Source organism: Ranitomeya variabilis, chromosome 8, assembly GCF_051348905.1.
Source record: "Ranitomeya variabilis isolate aRanVar5 chromosome 8, aRanVar5.hap1, whole genome shotgun sequence".
Classification (NCBI taxonomy): domain Eukaryota; kingdom Metazoa; phylum Chordata; class Amphibia; order Anura; family Dendrobatidae; genus Ranitomeya; species Ranitomeya variabilis.
Genome location: NC_135239.1, coordinates 84,675,169 through 84,691,868, shown reverse-complemented (window position 1 = coordinate 84,691,868; position 16,700 = coordinate 84,675,169). Strand labels below are relative to the sequence as shown.

General features: G+C 44.0%; 1 protein-coding gene across 3 annotated transcripts in view; it reads right to left on the bottom strand.

Annotated features, from left to right (window-relative positions):
- The window catches only part of PTPRC (protein tyrosine phosphatase receptor type C), a 210,470-nt gene extending 194,127 nt beyond the window's left edge, over positions 1 to 16,343 (bottom strand). For 2 of the 3 annotated variants that reach the window (XM_077277742.1, XM_077277744.1), the window contains exons 1-2: positions 16,261 to 16,341; positions 16,079 to 16,174 (exon numbers count right to left, since the gene is read on the bottom strand). In XM_077277742.1, the coding sequence (XP_077133857.1) occupies positions 16,079 to 16,145 (67 nt within the window). In that variant the 5' untranslated portion in view covers positions 16,146 to 16,174; positions 16,261 to 16,341. Of the gene's footprint in view, positions 1 to 16,078; positions 16,175 to 16,260 lie in introns of all 3 variants that reach the window. The other variant, XM_077277741.1, reaches the window with a different exon arrangement.
- Positions 16,344 to 16,700: the final 357 nt, after the last annotated feature.

Genomic DNA, 16,700 nt, shown 5'->3' with positions numbered 1-16,700 from the left:
AATGCAGCACAGCCCCCATAGAATGTAATGCAGTACAGCCCCATAGAATGTAATACAGCCAGCCCCCATAGAATGTAATGCAGCACAGCCCCATAGAATGTAATGCAGCACAGCCCCCGTAGAATGTAATGCAGCCAGCCCCCATAGAATGTAATACAGCCAGCCCCCATAGACTATAATACAGCACAGCCCCATAGAATGTAATGCTGCACAGCCCCCATAGAATGTAATACAGCACAGCCCCCATAGAATGTAATACAGCCAGCCCACAGAAACTATAATACAGCACAGCCCCATGGAATGTAATGCTGCACAGCCCCCATAGAATGTAATGCAGCACAGCCCCCATAGAATGTAATGCAGCACAGCCCCATAGAATGTAATACAGCCAGCCCCCATAGAATGTAATACAGCCAGCCCCCATAGAATGTAATGCAGCACAGCCCCATAGAATATAATGCAGCACAGCCCCATAGAATATAATGCAGCACAGCCCCATAGAATATAATGCAGCACAGGCCCATAGAATATAATGCAGCACAGGCCCATAGAATGGAATGCAGCACAGGCCCATAGAATGGAATGCAGCACAGGCCCATAGAATATAATGCAGCACAGGCCCATAGAATACAATGCAGCACAGGCCCATAGAATATAATGCAGCACAGGCCCATAGAATGGAATGCAGCACAGGCCCATAGAATATAATGCAGCACAGGCCCATAGAATGGAATGCAGCACAGGCCCATAGAATACAATGCAGCACAGGCCCATAGAATATAATGCAGCACAGGCCCATAGAATATAATGCAGCACAGGCCCATAGAATGGAATGCAGCACAGGCCCATAGAATACAATGCAGCACAGGCCCATAGAATATAATGCAGCACAGCCCCATAGAATGGAATGCAGCACAGCCCCATAGAATATAATGCAGCACAGGCCCATAGAATGGAATGCAGCACAGGCCCATAGAATACAATGCAGCACAGGCCCATAGAATATAATGCAGCACAGGCCCATAGAATGTAATGCAGCACAGGCCCATAGAATATAATGCAGCACAGGCCCATAGAATATAATGCAGCACAGGCCCATAGAATGGAATGCAGCACAGGCCCATAGAATGGAATGCAGCACAGGCCCATAGAATGGAATGCAGCACAGGCCCATAGAATGGAATGCAGCACAGGCCCATAGAATATAATGCAGCACAGGCCCATAGAATACAATGCAGCACAGGCCCATAGAATATAATGCAGCACAGGCCCATAGAATGGAATGCAGCACAGGCCCATAGAATATAATGCAGCACAGGCCCATAGAATGGAATGCAGCACAGGCCCATAGAATACAATGCAGCACAGGCCCATAGAATATAATGCAGCACAGGCCCATAGAATATAATGCAGCACAGGCCCATAGAATGGAATGCAGCACAGGCCCATAGAATACAATGCAGCACAGGCCCATAGAATATAATGCAGCACAGCCCCATAGAATGGAATGCAGCACAGCCCCATAGAATATAATGCAGCACAGGCCCATAGAATGGAATGCAGCACAGGCCCATAGAATACAATGCAGCACAGGCCCATAGAATATAATGCAGCACAGGCCCATAGAATGTAATGCAGCACAGGCCCATAGAATATAATGCAGCACAGGCCCATAGAATATAATGCAGCACAGGCCCATAGAATGGAATGCAGCACAGGCCCATAGAATGGAATGCAGCACAGGCCCATAGAATGGAATGCAGCACAGGCCCATAGAATACAATGCAGCACAGGCCCATAGAATATAATGCAGCACAGGCCCATAGAATGGAATGCAGCACAGGCCCATAGAATGGATTGCAGCACAGGCCCATAGAATACAATGCAGCACAGGCCCATAGAATACAATGCAGCACAGGCCCATAGAATACAATGCAGCACAGGCCCATAGAATATAATGCAGCACAGGCCCATAGAATGGAATGCAGCACAGCCCCATAGAATGGAATGCAGCACAGGCCCATAGAATACAATGCAGCACAGGCCCATAGAATATAATGCAGCACAGGCCCATAGAATGGAATGCAGCACAGGCCCATAGAATGGAATGCAGCACAGGCCCATAGAATATAATGCAGCACAGGCCCATAGAATATAATGCAGCACAGGCCCATAGAATATAATGCAGCACAGGCCCATAGAATATAATGCAGCACAGGCCCATAGAATATAATGCAGCACAGGCACATAGAATGGAATGCAGCACAGCCCCATAGAATATAATGCAGCACAGCCACATAGAATATAATGCAGCACAGCCCCATAGAATATAATGCAGCACAGGCCCATAAAATATAATGCAGCACAGGCCCATAGAATATAATGCAGCACAGGCCCATAGAATATAATGCAGCACAGGCCCATAGAATGGAATGCAGCACAGCCCCATAGAATATAATGCAGCAGAGGCCCATAGAATGGAATGCAGCACAGCCTCCATAGAATATAATGCAGCACAGCCCCATAGAATGGAATGCAGCCAGCCCCATAGAATATAATGCAGCAGAGGCCCATTGAATGGAATGCAGCCTGCCCCATAGAATATAATGCAGCAGAGACCCATAGAATGGAATGCAGCACAGCCCCCCCCCCCCCCAATAGCTCCACAATCAAGTCATCACTCATTGATAAAGAAAAACAAAAAAAAACACTCTACTCACCTTTCCTCCTGGCTCTGGTCTCAGCAGTCGTAGTCTGCCCGCCCGGTCACACAGCAGGTGCGCGATGATATGACGTCATCGCGCACCCGCAGTGTCAGCGGCAGGCAGAGCGGGGAATGATGGGAGAGGAAGCGTCAGCAGACGCTCTCTCCTCCATCATTGCATTCAACTGTACCGGCGTCTATGACGCCGGTATAGATGAATGCGGGGCCGGGAGTGTGCCGACAGCGGGGAGAGTGTGCCGACAGCGGCACACTCGAGCGGCCCACTACTGCCACCGGCCCTTCTGGCATTTGCCAGAACTGCCCGATGGCCAGTCCGGCCCTGGCTAAGTCCCCCTAAGTCCAGGTGGGAGAGCCCAGAAAAAGTGGAGAATGAAAGGGCTAAAAGCCTGTGGGATTTCAAGATCCAGATGGATAAGCAGGTGTTGGCTAACCAACCAGACATTGTGACAGTAGACAAGGATCAGAAGACAGCAATGATAATAGATGTGGCAGTGCCAAGTGACAGCAACATGACAGCAACATCAGGAAAAAGAAATATGAGAAGCTGGAGAAATACCGGGGTCTCAAAGGAGAACTGGAGAAGAAGCGGAAGGTGAAGGCAACAGTGATTCCAGTGGCGATAGGAGCACTTGGAGCAGTGACCCCTAAGTTGGAAGAATGGCTACAACAGATCCCAGGAGCAACATTTGAGCTCTCTGTCCAGAAAAGCACCATGCTGGGAACAATTAAGATCCTGCGCAGAACCCTCAAACTCCCAGGCCTCAGGTAGAGGACCCGAGACTGAGAAAGGACTACAAATACCACCCCCATTGGGAGGGTGAAGAAAGGTGTTTTTTTTAAATATATATATATATATAGTTTTCAATTCAGCATGTGATGTGTGTGTGCATACTGTATATATACTGTACATATATATATATATATATATATATATATATATATAGTGTGTATATATAGTTTGTAATTCAGCATATGATGTTTTTAGCAGAACAAAGTAATTGTGACATGACAGGAAGCTGGGGGTGAAGAGTTGCAGCAATGTGGGTGTTAATAGTTAAAAGCGAACAGACTTTGTCACACTGTACTGCTAATCAGATCAAGTTAAAAATCTTAGAAAATGCACAAAACAAAAAAAATATATAGCTAGATCAGATGTAAGGTGCTTTAATGTGCTCTAGGTTTCTTTAGCAAATCAAGGGTTAAACATCAGAAGGGATTCCAGACATGAGCGTGAAATTGAAGAGGCCACCTTGTTTCAGAACTGTCGTACTGCTTGAAAATCACATTTGAGAGGTAAAAGGCCTTAGGGTTTTTAACCTAAAATAAAAAGGCCCTTTTTACCGTCGAAAGTTGAGTTGATGCTGGCAGTGCCACATCAATAGAACACAGTCACATCTATCAGTCTTTACGGTGGAGGAGACAATCATCGCTTGTGATGGAAGTGGAGAAAGGAGAATAAAAGTTTCCTGAGTTTTTTATGTCAAAATAAAGAAGAAAGTGACAGAGAAGCAGAGAGAGACTTGCTCTAGAGGGGCAGTCACTGGATGGACAATGTCCACATGGAGAATAATACAGGGATCACACCAGTTAGAACAAAAGGAATGGTTTATTATAGGTAATCTGCAGTTGTCACTTATCATTAGATGTGACTAAAACTAACATAATCTCAACTAATACACTGAGTTTAGAAATATCAAACATATTTTGGGATCAAACATACATTGGTATCAAACATAACATATATGTGTATATATGTATATACAGAATATAGTCTCAGAAGGAAAGAAGGTCAAGGTAAGGGATTACTTGAGACAACATATGCAACATATTAAGAGGCAGAATACATTAATTAAAGAATCATGATTGATATGAGTAGCAGAGACATTTTTTCTTCTAGAAAATTTCATAAGTCTTTACTCATATCTTGGCCACATAGGAGGGCATGTACAGGGGCAAAGAGGGTGAGGCTGGGTGGAAAAGTGAGGAGTATGAGAGCTGTAAGGAGGAATTTGATAGATTATGTCATCCTCTAATTCACTGAAAGTCAGAGACTGAAATCTTGTGTACACATTAGGGCCTGGACCGGACAAGTTTATTATTATTTATTTATTATGCTTTGCTTATATAGGGCTATCTTATTCCACAGCGCTTTACAGACACCATCATCACTGTCCCCGATGGAGCTCACAATATAAATTTCCTATCTGTATGTTTTTGTAGTGTGGGAGGAACCAGAGAACCCAGAGGAAACCCACGCAAACACAGGGAGAACATAGAAACTCCTTGCAGATGTTGTCCTTGGTGGGATTTGAACCCAGGACTCCAGCGCTGCAAGGCTGCAGTGCTAACCACTGAGCCACTGTGCTGCCTATTGTCAGACAAGGGATCACATGTCAAAATATTCCATAATTAAGAGGAGAGATAAGTAGATAGGCGGAATTAAATCAATTAAACAGTGATAATATTACTGGAGAGTAAGCACTGTATGTGCAAAAAAAATTCCTGGTTTTCTTCTTTAATTGATTTTTGCCTAATCCCCCTACCTGATCTATCATAAAAAATTACATCACGCTTTCCCTTGCACCAGAAGTTCTCTGCCTTGGAGTAACCCCCAACTCTGCCCTGTCCTTCAAACAGCACATCCAAGCTCTCACTACCTCCTGCCGCCTCCAACTCAAATTTTTTTTCCAGAATCGATCCTTTCCTCAACCCTGAATCTACTAAAATGTTAGTGCATGCCTTCATCATCTCTCACCTTGACTACTGCAATATCCCCCTCCGTAGTCTCCCAGCTAACACTCTCACAGCTCTCTAGTCTGTCCTTAACTTTGCTGCCCAACTAATCCACCTTTCTCCTTGTTACTCTTTTGCTTCTCCCTTCAGTAAATGCCCCTTTGAAGAGACGTAGAGGAGGGCCTCATGAAAAAATGTTCCCATTATTAGGGAGTGGGTCTCCCATACTGTTTGCCTATGAAGTGAATGCAACGGCTGCCAAAAATTTGGATGCAATCCAATGCACCTTGGAAGAGATGTAGAGGAGGGCTTAGTAAAAAAAAATTCCCATTAGAAAGGAGCCGGTCTCCTATACTTGTAAAGCCCATGCACTAAGGGAATGGGCTGACAAACAATTACCCCTGGGGGGTATACATAAACATACTGTATAACAATTTTTTTTTACGGGCATCATAAACACCCTTTAAAAAAAACTATGTGGGTGTTGCATCACAGACCACGGTCACCCTGGTGATATGGTGGTGGAGTATGAGGATTAGGAGAAGGAGGAGGACAACAGCAAATAGCCAAAATAAAGAAGCGTATACCCGTGTGGGTGTAAAAAAAAGACACAGGATTTGAGGTTATGTTACGCTGCTATCATTTGATGGTGTTAAGAAGTCTGGCCCAATCCAGCCCTTGTTAATTTCTCTAAGAGTTAGCCTGTCAGCATTTTCAGTTGACAGGCAGATGTGCTTATCAGTTATAATTCCACCAGCGGCACTAAAAACCCGTTCTGACAAAATGCTGGCGGCAGGGCAGACCAGGACCTCCAAGGCTTAGAGAGCCAGTTCATGCCACGTGTCCAGCTTGAATACCCAATAATTTTAAGGCACAGAGGACTCATGGAAGATGTTCGTATAGTCAGCAAAGTACTCCCTCAGCATCTTCCCAAACTTTGCACTCCTTGTGAGAGTACCCTGCTCCTCAGGGCCTGTGCGATGGGAGGGTCAGAGAAAACTCTCCCAGAACTTTGCCAGTGTTCCCCTGCCTCTGCTGGATTGAAGTTGTGTCTCTCTCGCCTGTACCCTTGGTTGTCCAACAAACTGTGACCTCTGCCGACAGCCTTTTCAGATGGGAATTTTTTTAATAATTCTGCAACAAGGGCCTTCTGGTACTGCCCCATTTTAGTAGATCTGTCCGCCTCAGAAATAAGAGAAAGAAAGTTCTCCTTGTAGCGTATACTGAATTATTACCTTTAGATAAGACCATTACATTCATTTGGTAGATACTAAATCTTGAATAGAGTAAGGGAGGACATTGTATTTTGAGAACACGAGGCTCACAGGAAAGGAAGCATAAAATAAAGTCAGTCATGGGTGCCAGACTGTTAACAGGCAAGACTTCCGTGTCCTCACCAAGACGACGACTGACCATGCTCTCCTCCTTTCTGTCCTCAGGCCATCCACGCTAAACAGACGGTATGACAATTGTGCAGGTAGTACCGTCTACAGAGCATGAAACTAGCTCCTGTTCTTCCTCCTCCTCATTGTCACCCAATCCACGTTGGGATGAGATGAGGCTGGGCTGTGTGTAAGCACCCTGTATGGTTCCTTGCTCCATTTCATCATGCTCCACTTGCATTGCATCCTCTTTGATTGCTGAGGTCTTATGTGTGGAGTCTGAACTGAATAACAATGGCCTTGTTGATGCTGGTAGTCAACAACTGCCCTCTTCTGCTCACAAATCCTTCCCAACATCTGAAGTGTAGAGTTCCAATGCGTGGGGACATCACGCACCAGTCGGTGAGCCGGAAGCTGTAAATGCTGCTGAAGCACGGCAATGGCTTCTGGTACTGCCCCATTTTAGTAAATCTGTCCGCCTCAGAAATAAGAGAAAGAAAGTTCTCCTTGTAGCGTATACTGAATTATTACCTTTAGATAAGACCATTACATTCATTTGGTAGATACTAAATCTTGAATAGAGTAAGGGAGGACATTGTATTTTGAGAACACGAGGCTCACAGGAAAGGTAGCATAACATAAAGTCAGTCATGGGTGCCAGACTGTTAACAGGCAAGACTTCCGTGTCCTCACCAAGACGATGACTGACCATGCTCTCCTCCTCCTTTCTGTCCTCAGGCCATCCACGCTAAACAGACGGTATGACAATTGTGCAGGTAGTACCGTCTACAGAACATGAAACTAGCTCCTGTTCTTCCTCCTCCTCCTCCTCATTGTCACCCAATCCACGTTGGGATGAGATGAGGCTGGGCTGTGTGTAAGCACCCTGTATGGTTCCTTGCTCCATTTCATCATGCTCCACTTGCATTGCATCCTCTTTGATTGCTGAGGTCTTATGTGTGGAGTCTGAACTGAATAACAATGGCCTTGTTGATGCTGGTAGTCAACAACTGCCCTCTTCTGCTCACAAATCCTTCCCAACATCTGAAGTGTAGAGTTCCAATGCGTGGGGACATCACACACCAGTCGGTGAGCCGGAAGCTGTAAATGCTGCTGAAGCACGGCAATGGCTTCTGGTACTGCCCCATTTTAGTAGATCTGTCCGCCTCAGAAATAAGAGAAAGAAAGTTCTCCTTGTAGCGTATACTGAATTATTACCTTTAGATAAGACCATTACATTCATTTGGTAGATACTAAATCTTGGAAAGAGTAAGGGAGGACATTGTATTTTGAGAACACGAGGCTCACAGGAAAGGTAGCATAACATAAAGTCAGTCATGGGTGCCAGACAGTTAACAGGCAAGACTTCCGTGTCCTCACCAAGACGACGACTGACCATGCTCTCCTCCTTTCTGTCCTCAGGCCATCCACGCTAAACAGACGGTATGACAATTGTGCAGGTAGTACCGTCTACAGAGCATGAAACTAGCTCCTGTTCTTCCTCCTCCTCATTGTCACCCAATCCACGTTGGGATGAGATGAGGCTGGGCTGTGTGTAAGCACCCTGTATGGTTCCTTGCTCCATTTCATCATGCTCCACTTGCATTGCATCCTCTTTGATTGCTGAGGTCTTATGTGTGGAGTCTGAACTGAATAACAATGGCCTTGTTGATGCTGGTAGTCAACAACTGCCCTCTTCTGCTCACAAATCCTTCCCAACATCTGAAGTGTAGAGTTCCAATGCGTGGGGACATCACACACCAGTCGGTGAGCCGGAAGCTGTAAATGCTGCTGAAGCACGGCAATGGCTTCTGGTACTGCCCCATTTTAGTAGATCTGTCCGCCTCAGAAATAAGAGAAAGAAAGTTCTCCTTGTAGCGTATACTGAATTATTACCTTTAGATAAGACCATTACATTCATTTGGTAGATACTAAATCTTGAATAGAGTAAGGGAGGACATTGTATTTTGAGAACACGAGGCTCACAGGAAAGGTAGCATAACATAAACTCAGTCATGGGTGCCAGACTGTTAACAGGCAAGACTTCCGTGTCCTCACCAAGACGATGACTGACCATGCTCTCCTCCTCCTTTCTGTCCTCAGGCCATCCACGCTAAACAGACGGTATGACAATTGTGCAGGTAGTACCGTCTACAGAACATGAAACTAGCTCCTGTTCTTCCTCCTCCTCCTCCTCATTGTCACCCAATCCACGTTGGGATGAGATGAGGCTGGGCTGTGTGTAAGCACCCTGTATGGTTCCTTGCTCCATTTCATCATGCTCCACTTGCATTGCATCCTCTTTGATTGCTGAGGTCTTATGTGTGGAGTCTGAACTGAATAACAATGGCCTTGTTGATGCTGGTAGTCAACAACTGCCCTCTTCTGCTCACAAATCCTTCCCAACATCTGAAGTGTAGAGTTCCAATGCGTGGGGACATCACACACCAGTCGGTGAGCCGGAAGCTGTAAATGCTGCTGAAGCACGGCAATGGCGTCGGAAGCTATGGTTGACTTTCTAAAATGGGCACACAGGCGGCGAACTTTGACAAGCAGATCCAGCAGCTCCTGGTGGTTTTCGACAAACTGCTGAACCACATGGGCCAGGCATGGTACGTGTGTGAGATTGCCTTGCCTCAAAGCTGCCACCAGGTTCAGGCAATTGTCACACACAACCATGCCTGGCTGTAGGTTCAGCGGTGTTAGCCACAGATCTGCCTGCTCTTTGAGAGCTGTCCACAACTCTTCAGCATTGTGCGGTTTGCCACCTAAGCATATTAGCTTCAGCACAGCCTGTTGCCGCTTGGCTGAGGCAGTGCAGCAGTGCTTCCAGCTTGTGACTGATGTGCTCATTTCAGAGATGGAGGCTGAAGAGGGGGATGAGTTACAGGAGCTATAGATTGTGGAGGCAACCCTGATTGAGCTAGGGCCTGCAATCCTTGGCATCAGGAGGACATGTTTCATCCCAAGGTCTGACTGGGTCCCAGCTTCCACTATGTTAACTCAGTGTGCCGTCAGCGAGATGTACCATCCCTGCCCACAAGCACTTGTCCACGTGTCTGTGGCTAGGTAACTGCATTGTTGAGGGCATGGCTAATATTGTGGGACTCGTGCTTGTGTAATTCGGGAACAGCACACCTGGAGAAATAGTGGAGGCTGGGGACAGAGTACCGAGGGAAAACCGCCGCCATCAGGTTGTGGAAAGCTTCCATCTCCACGAGCCTAAAAAGCATTATTTCGAGCGCAATCAGTCACGAAATGTGGGAATTTTAGTAGTGTTGCATGTGGGGCATTGGCTGCATATTTGTGCTTGCGTTCCAAGGACTGGGGTATGGACAACTTAACACTACACTAGGACAAGGACATGGACGTGCTTGCTGATGGTGCTAGTTGAGTGTGTGCAACAACAGGTGCAGGGCAGGAGGCATCTTTGCATTCACCATGGACAAGGGCTTGCATGCACAACAGCGGAAAAAGCAGTGGTGTCACAGACAGACACTGTTCCTGGACCCTGGGGTTCGGCCCACAAAGGCAATTGCTTTGCAGGCATGTGCCTGATTATGCTGGTGGTGGTCAGGCTGGTAGTTTTGCTACCCCTGCTGATGCTGGCCTGGCCAGTGGTGCAAATGGCCTTTTTAGGGTTATCGGCAGAGTCTTTAAAAAACAACCAGACTAGGGAAGACCTAGCAGTTGTACTGGCAACTTCCGTTGTGTTGGTGTTACAGGGAACGGTTTCACACCTTCTGTCTGTGGCCATCACACTGCTTTTTTGACTGTTGGGGTGTCCTCTTGCCAGGTTGGGTAAGTTACTATATCATCCACCATCTCATCTTCCACTTCCACACCCTGGTCCTCCTCCTGACTTTCTGGCAATTGTGTCTCATCATCGCCTACCTCTTGTGACACTTTCCCACCATCGTCTTCATGTGACCATGGCTGCACAAATATTTGAGCATCGCTACATGCGATCTCATCTTACCCTGCTTCAAGAGAGACCCGATTCTATAAATGGAAAAGTGAGCAGCTCTTCGGAGTGTCCAAGTGTGGGATTAGTTGTCTCTGGGCACTCGGCATGGTGTGAGAAAGGAAAATCAGGGTGAGGAATATGCGGTCCAGACTCACGGCTACTGAGATTTGACCGTGTGAAAGACAGGGTGGTGGTGATGGTGGCAAAGTTCTGGAAGCATTATCCGCTATCCAACCAACAACCTTTTGACACTGCTCTGGGTTCAATAGTGGTGTGCTGCTGTCCCCTAGTAATTCAAATATAAAAGTAATTTAAAAATGATTGGCCCCAAAGCAAGTCTGAATTGGGGTTGCAAAACTATGATACACAATTTATTGTGATTTCCTATTGGACCCTACTTCTCTAGGGGCCTGATTTATCCGCAAACTTAACATGTCCTATATTTTCCATGTACAGTAATGTAAACTATATAACATTTTTTTTTTACATTTTTCCTTCCCTTAGAGTAGGGGTGGGAAACCTCAGATTTACCTTTTTCCAGCCCCTGGTCAGATTCCCAGGGACAGAAGTGCTCTGGCCGGCAACTGCATTTAAACGACTGGCGAACCTTTAATTACTTATTACTCTGCGAGCTCATGCACACAGCATTCACTACAGGATGCTGTAGCTTGTGCAATGGAATATTACTTTGGTCAGCACGTACTCTGTGGTTCAGGTTAGCACATAATGCGCTCCCATCCTACAGAAGATGACAGCAGCAGCATCTCTAGTTATGTGATATGTATGCCCCAGCCCAGTGTCTCCAGTGATGTATATGCTCCAGCCCAGTATTTACAGTGATTTATATGCCCCAGTCAAATGCCCCAGCCCAGAGTCTTCAGTGATGTAAATGCTCCAGTCACATGTCTTCAATGATGTACATGCCCCAGCCCCGTGTCTTCTGTGACATGTATGCCTGAGCCCCATGCCTCCTGTGATGTTTACGCCCGAGCCCCATGTCACCTGTGATGTGTAGGCTTCAGGCCCATGTCTCCGGTGATGTCTATGCCCCACAGGCCCATGTCTCCTGTGACATCTATGCTGCAGCCTCTTGCCACCAATGATGTGCATGCCTGAGCCCAATGTCACTGGTGATGTGTATGCCAGAGCCCCATGTCTCCTGTGATGTGTATGCCTGAGCCCTATGTCTCCTGTGATGTGTTAGCCTAAACCTATGTGTACTGTGACGTTTCGGCACTAGGGCCATGTTTCCTGTAATGTCTATGCCTCAGGTCCATGTCTCCTTTTATGTATATGCCCCAGGGCCATGTCTTTTGTGATGTGTATGCCCAAGCTTCATGTCTCCTGTGAGGTGTAGGCCCCAGGCCCGTGTCTTCTGTGATATCTATGTCCAAGGCCCATGTCTCCTGTGATGTGTATGCCCCGGGCCCATGTCTCCTGTATCGTGTATGCCCCAGCCCTATGTCTCCTGTGATGTGTATGCCCCAAGCCCATGTCTCCTGTGAAGTGTCTGCCTGAGCACCGTGTCTCCTATGACGTGTATGCCTGAGCCTCATGCCTCCTGTGACATTTATGCCTGAGTCCCATGTTTACTGTGATGTTTATGCCCGAGCCCCATGTCTCCTGTGATGTGTAGGCTCCAGAACCATGTCTCCAGTGATATCTATGCCCCAGGACCATGTCTCCTGTGATGTGTATTATCTAGGCCCATGTCTCTTGTTATGTGTATGCCCAAACCTCATGTCTCCTGTGATGTATGTACAGCAGTCATGGTGTCGCCTATGTGATATGTATATACAACATTGTCGTTGTTTCCTGTGTTATGTATGCTTAAGACTTCTCACTGCTTTAGGTCTATAAATGTAACGTGAGCATTGATGGATTTCCCAATGTGAGAAGACCTGCAGCGTAATATACTGTACATCTGTATTGGGTTCAACTTACTGCTGTGAGTTGTTCATTACAAAATGTGTCACAAAGAGTCACCTGCTCTCCAGTCTGATGTAAACCTGGAAAAGCGGCTAAGAGTAGCAACTTCACAAATACCACCTAACATCAGCAGCACCACTCCAAAGAGAAGAAGCTCCAACCATCATATTAGGGGTGAGTTAATTTAATGTTTGACCAAATGTAGCAGTGTAATTTTCAAGTTGATAATTTCAAGTTGATAATTTCGTACGGCCCCGGAAAAATGGTATAAATATCCAAATGTCCAATGGCAGAAAAAAGGTTCCCTTAGAAGAATGCTAAGAAAGAAAATGCTTGCAACTAATAACCGCCACACCCTGAAACTGAGCAGCAACTAAGCAATATTTTCATAATTCATCCCCCACCAAAGATTAGATGTTGTACTTATAGTAAAGATAAGTAAATCAAATTGCAAACACCTGTTCCAGAGACCACATTAGTATTCTGTGGCCTCCTGTCAGGAGCGCTGCAAACTTCCTCCTTCCTGCTGGCATCCTTGGTGCCTCTTCTGATTTGTAGGTCCAGCATGACGTCATGCACTCATCATGTTGCAACAATGACATTGCTATAGGCCTATATACATATCAGAGGAGGATTCAGGGTACCAGCAAGGAGGAGCCGATTAGTAGTGCTCCCATACATGGCCACTGCACAAGGCTCCTGAAAATTCTCTAGCTCATCTCTCATTTTTAGCCAATTCACAATAAGAAGGAAACAGAAAATGAAAGAATAGATAAGACTTGTCTTTAAGTATTTTTTTTTCTTTTTTGGGGGGTGTAAAAAATAAGTCAAAAACTGCACCAAATAGACAGTCTGAATCGGGCCTAGCAGCTTTGTTACTTCACTACAATTTATTACTAATACTCATACCCTTAGATTTCTAAGGGGAAGTGGACAAACAGTTGATTTTTAAAGACACTTGGGGAACTTTGATTACAAAATCTAGCCATTTACTTAGAAGTAGGATGTCATTACACCCAGTTGACTAATTCTCTCTTTGAATGTAATTTTAGTACGGAGTGTGGAGAATGAGTTTTCATTTTGTAAAACACATAAAAAACAATGAAGAACTTGAATATGTATATGTATTCGTATGTTCATCCGGTTCTAGTCTGTAGCATGCATGCCTACTAAACAGACGTTCTTTTCATTGTAGACTAAATGACTGTAAATTGCAAAATTGTCATTTAGGGGAAACTGAGTGTCATTTAAGCATGCTAAGATTGTACAGGGAATTCTAGTCTGTCCTGTACAGAGCTGCGGAGCCCATGATACAATGGGTGAAAGTTTTTTATGTGTGCCAAAGATTCTAGGTGAGCGTTTTCATCTAGCAAAACAGACCTAAAAAGGCGCTTGGTCAGAGACACACTACAGTCTGTGTTGTAAAAGATGATTCAGTAGTCACAATTTACAAGGCACAGAAATAAGCTCTCCTTAGATACCTAATATAATCCTTTTAGTTTTCAAGTAGAGAGCACTTCTGGCCCTCTCGTTTGGTACTCTGTTACTCTGTTACAATTACACTGCATTGCTGAGTAAACGTAGTTGTAATTTTTCTTTAATAAATCAATAGTACAAGTGAAAATAAGCAATTTTGTAATTTATTTGATTGGAGAAATCTGCTTCTTTCTCCTTCAAGACTGATCATTTGTTCTCAAAACTCTCAATTCACAGTTAAAATCTGTAATCAGTGAAGACAGATTGTTACATTACTGAGATAGGAGATGACAATTGGCACTGATAAAAGTCTACGTAGAGGCGAGAGAGGAGGAGGAGCTAGAGACATAGCTCCTCCCTCCTCCCATCTACATAGAATCTTATCAGCACCAAATGTCATCTCCTATCTCAGTAATGTAACAATCTGTCTTCACTGAATACAGATTTTAACTGTGAATTGAGAGTTTTGAGAACAAATGATCAGTCCTGAGAAAGAAGCTGGTTTCTCTGATAAGATGTATTACAAACATTTTTAGTTTTATGTGTGCTATTGATTTAAGAAATAACATTTATAATGGTGGTCACTCTTTAATCTAAATCTGACTGGAAGATATTTGCCTATTAGCTTGAGTTCCACCAATGCTAAATGTCCCACGGCATAGAAATGTCTTGTTTTTTATGTTGACCATTTACCATTTCATGTTCACTGGTTATATCAGCAGGTTTCAATTATTAACCATTAATTGAAAGTCAGTCATTTGCATGGAACATTGTACTCCACCAGCTTTATCTATGAGGAATACAGATGTAAATGGTAATTAAAGGTAAGGACTGGTGTTTGCATCTCGTAACACATAGCAAGAACTATGACAATTTTTGACTAGAAAATGTAAAGTCTGTCAGTTTGGGCTCATTTATACCGATACCAATCATTGTGAGCTTCTATGCCTTTTATTTGCTAAAAAATATAGTAAAAAAAATCTTTAAAAGCCAGGATTATTCATGCTACAATTATAAATGCAATCCAAAATAGCCACAAAACAAGACAAAAAATAATGTACCTAAATGTTCTCTACTCTTCAAAGAACAAGCCATAAAACAAGTGAAAAGCCATAGAATGAAACTGTGTGAGAGGAAATTCATAAACGCTACAGAACTGATCTGGATGCTACATGTAAAATAAGTAACTACAGAAAACTAGAAAAAGGCCCAGACAATACCAGGAGTAAGAGTGATTAATACATAAATCGATCAGTCCTTCTGGATACTCAATGTTTATTCTATGTCTAATAATTTTATATACGGTATATGAATACTAAAACCTTGGCGACGACCCTAAAAATCATGTGTGTGTTTGTGAGCACATCCACATCGGTACAATTATTGTAAGGGTGAATTGTACACAAAGAATTATACTGATGTAAAACATCCGTGGAATTATTTTATGGACATATGAGCTATATATAAAGAAACATCCTCAGATACATAATGAGCAATTCCCAATATTATGAAGAAAATTGGGCCCTTTGTTACAAAGTGCAATTCTAGCAACACGTTCAAGCCTCGGCGTATTTGAGCCGAATGTGATCCTTTTGCAATACATCACAATAGTACATTACTATAGAGAGCAATGATAATGTTAGAATTATCAGATCTTATTTTAGGTCTAATTTGGATTTAATATTTCCTATAAGGCTCACAAATAAAAAAACGCAAACTGCATGAAAAATTAGCCACCATAGCCAACACAAAACTCAATATTACAAGTTAATTAACTTTATGATCAATATTACTCAAATATAATATATGCCCTGCTTTGTCAATACAATACAAACACCCGAAGGTTTATAATAGTTTTGCACTTACCTAGGGTAAAATGATTTTCATCCCATAGAAGAAATCCAAGTAGTATCAGTTTTAGATACAAGTTCATGGTGATGAAAGCTCCTTGTGCCCCTTTCCCTACAATAATTGTGATCCAGTTAGCATCAGGTTAATAACATTTCAGAATTAACTTAGAGAAGTAGCATTTTCGTGCATGGTAATACCTTGTTATCAATCCTCTTGCAGCTTCCTCCGTGACTTAGTGCTGTAAGCGCACCAAGCAATGAAACCCTCAGACCAGAGCTTAGTTTCATCCTACCTACTTCTTCAAAGCTTCCAGGAAGTTGGTTTATAAACCGCGTTGTCATTTCCTTAGCAAATTATGTACTATGAGCATGTCACAAAATAAATTTAAGTAGCCTGGCCACACTGTCCACCATAGTAATGGATGTACAGAGCAGGATCTTTATGTGGGAGCGAAAAAAATGCTGAGATGTCATTTAGCATTTATTTCCAAAATTGTCCCAAATACTTAAAGATAAGTCTAACTTACGTCCAGTGGGGTAAGTGGCAATGTACACATACATGGCATGTCTGTGGTACAGATAAATTAAGCTGATAAGTGATAAGTGCTATCCTTTTTACCAAAAAACAGCTATGCTGT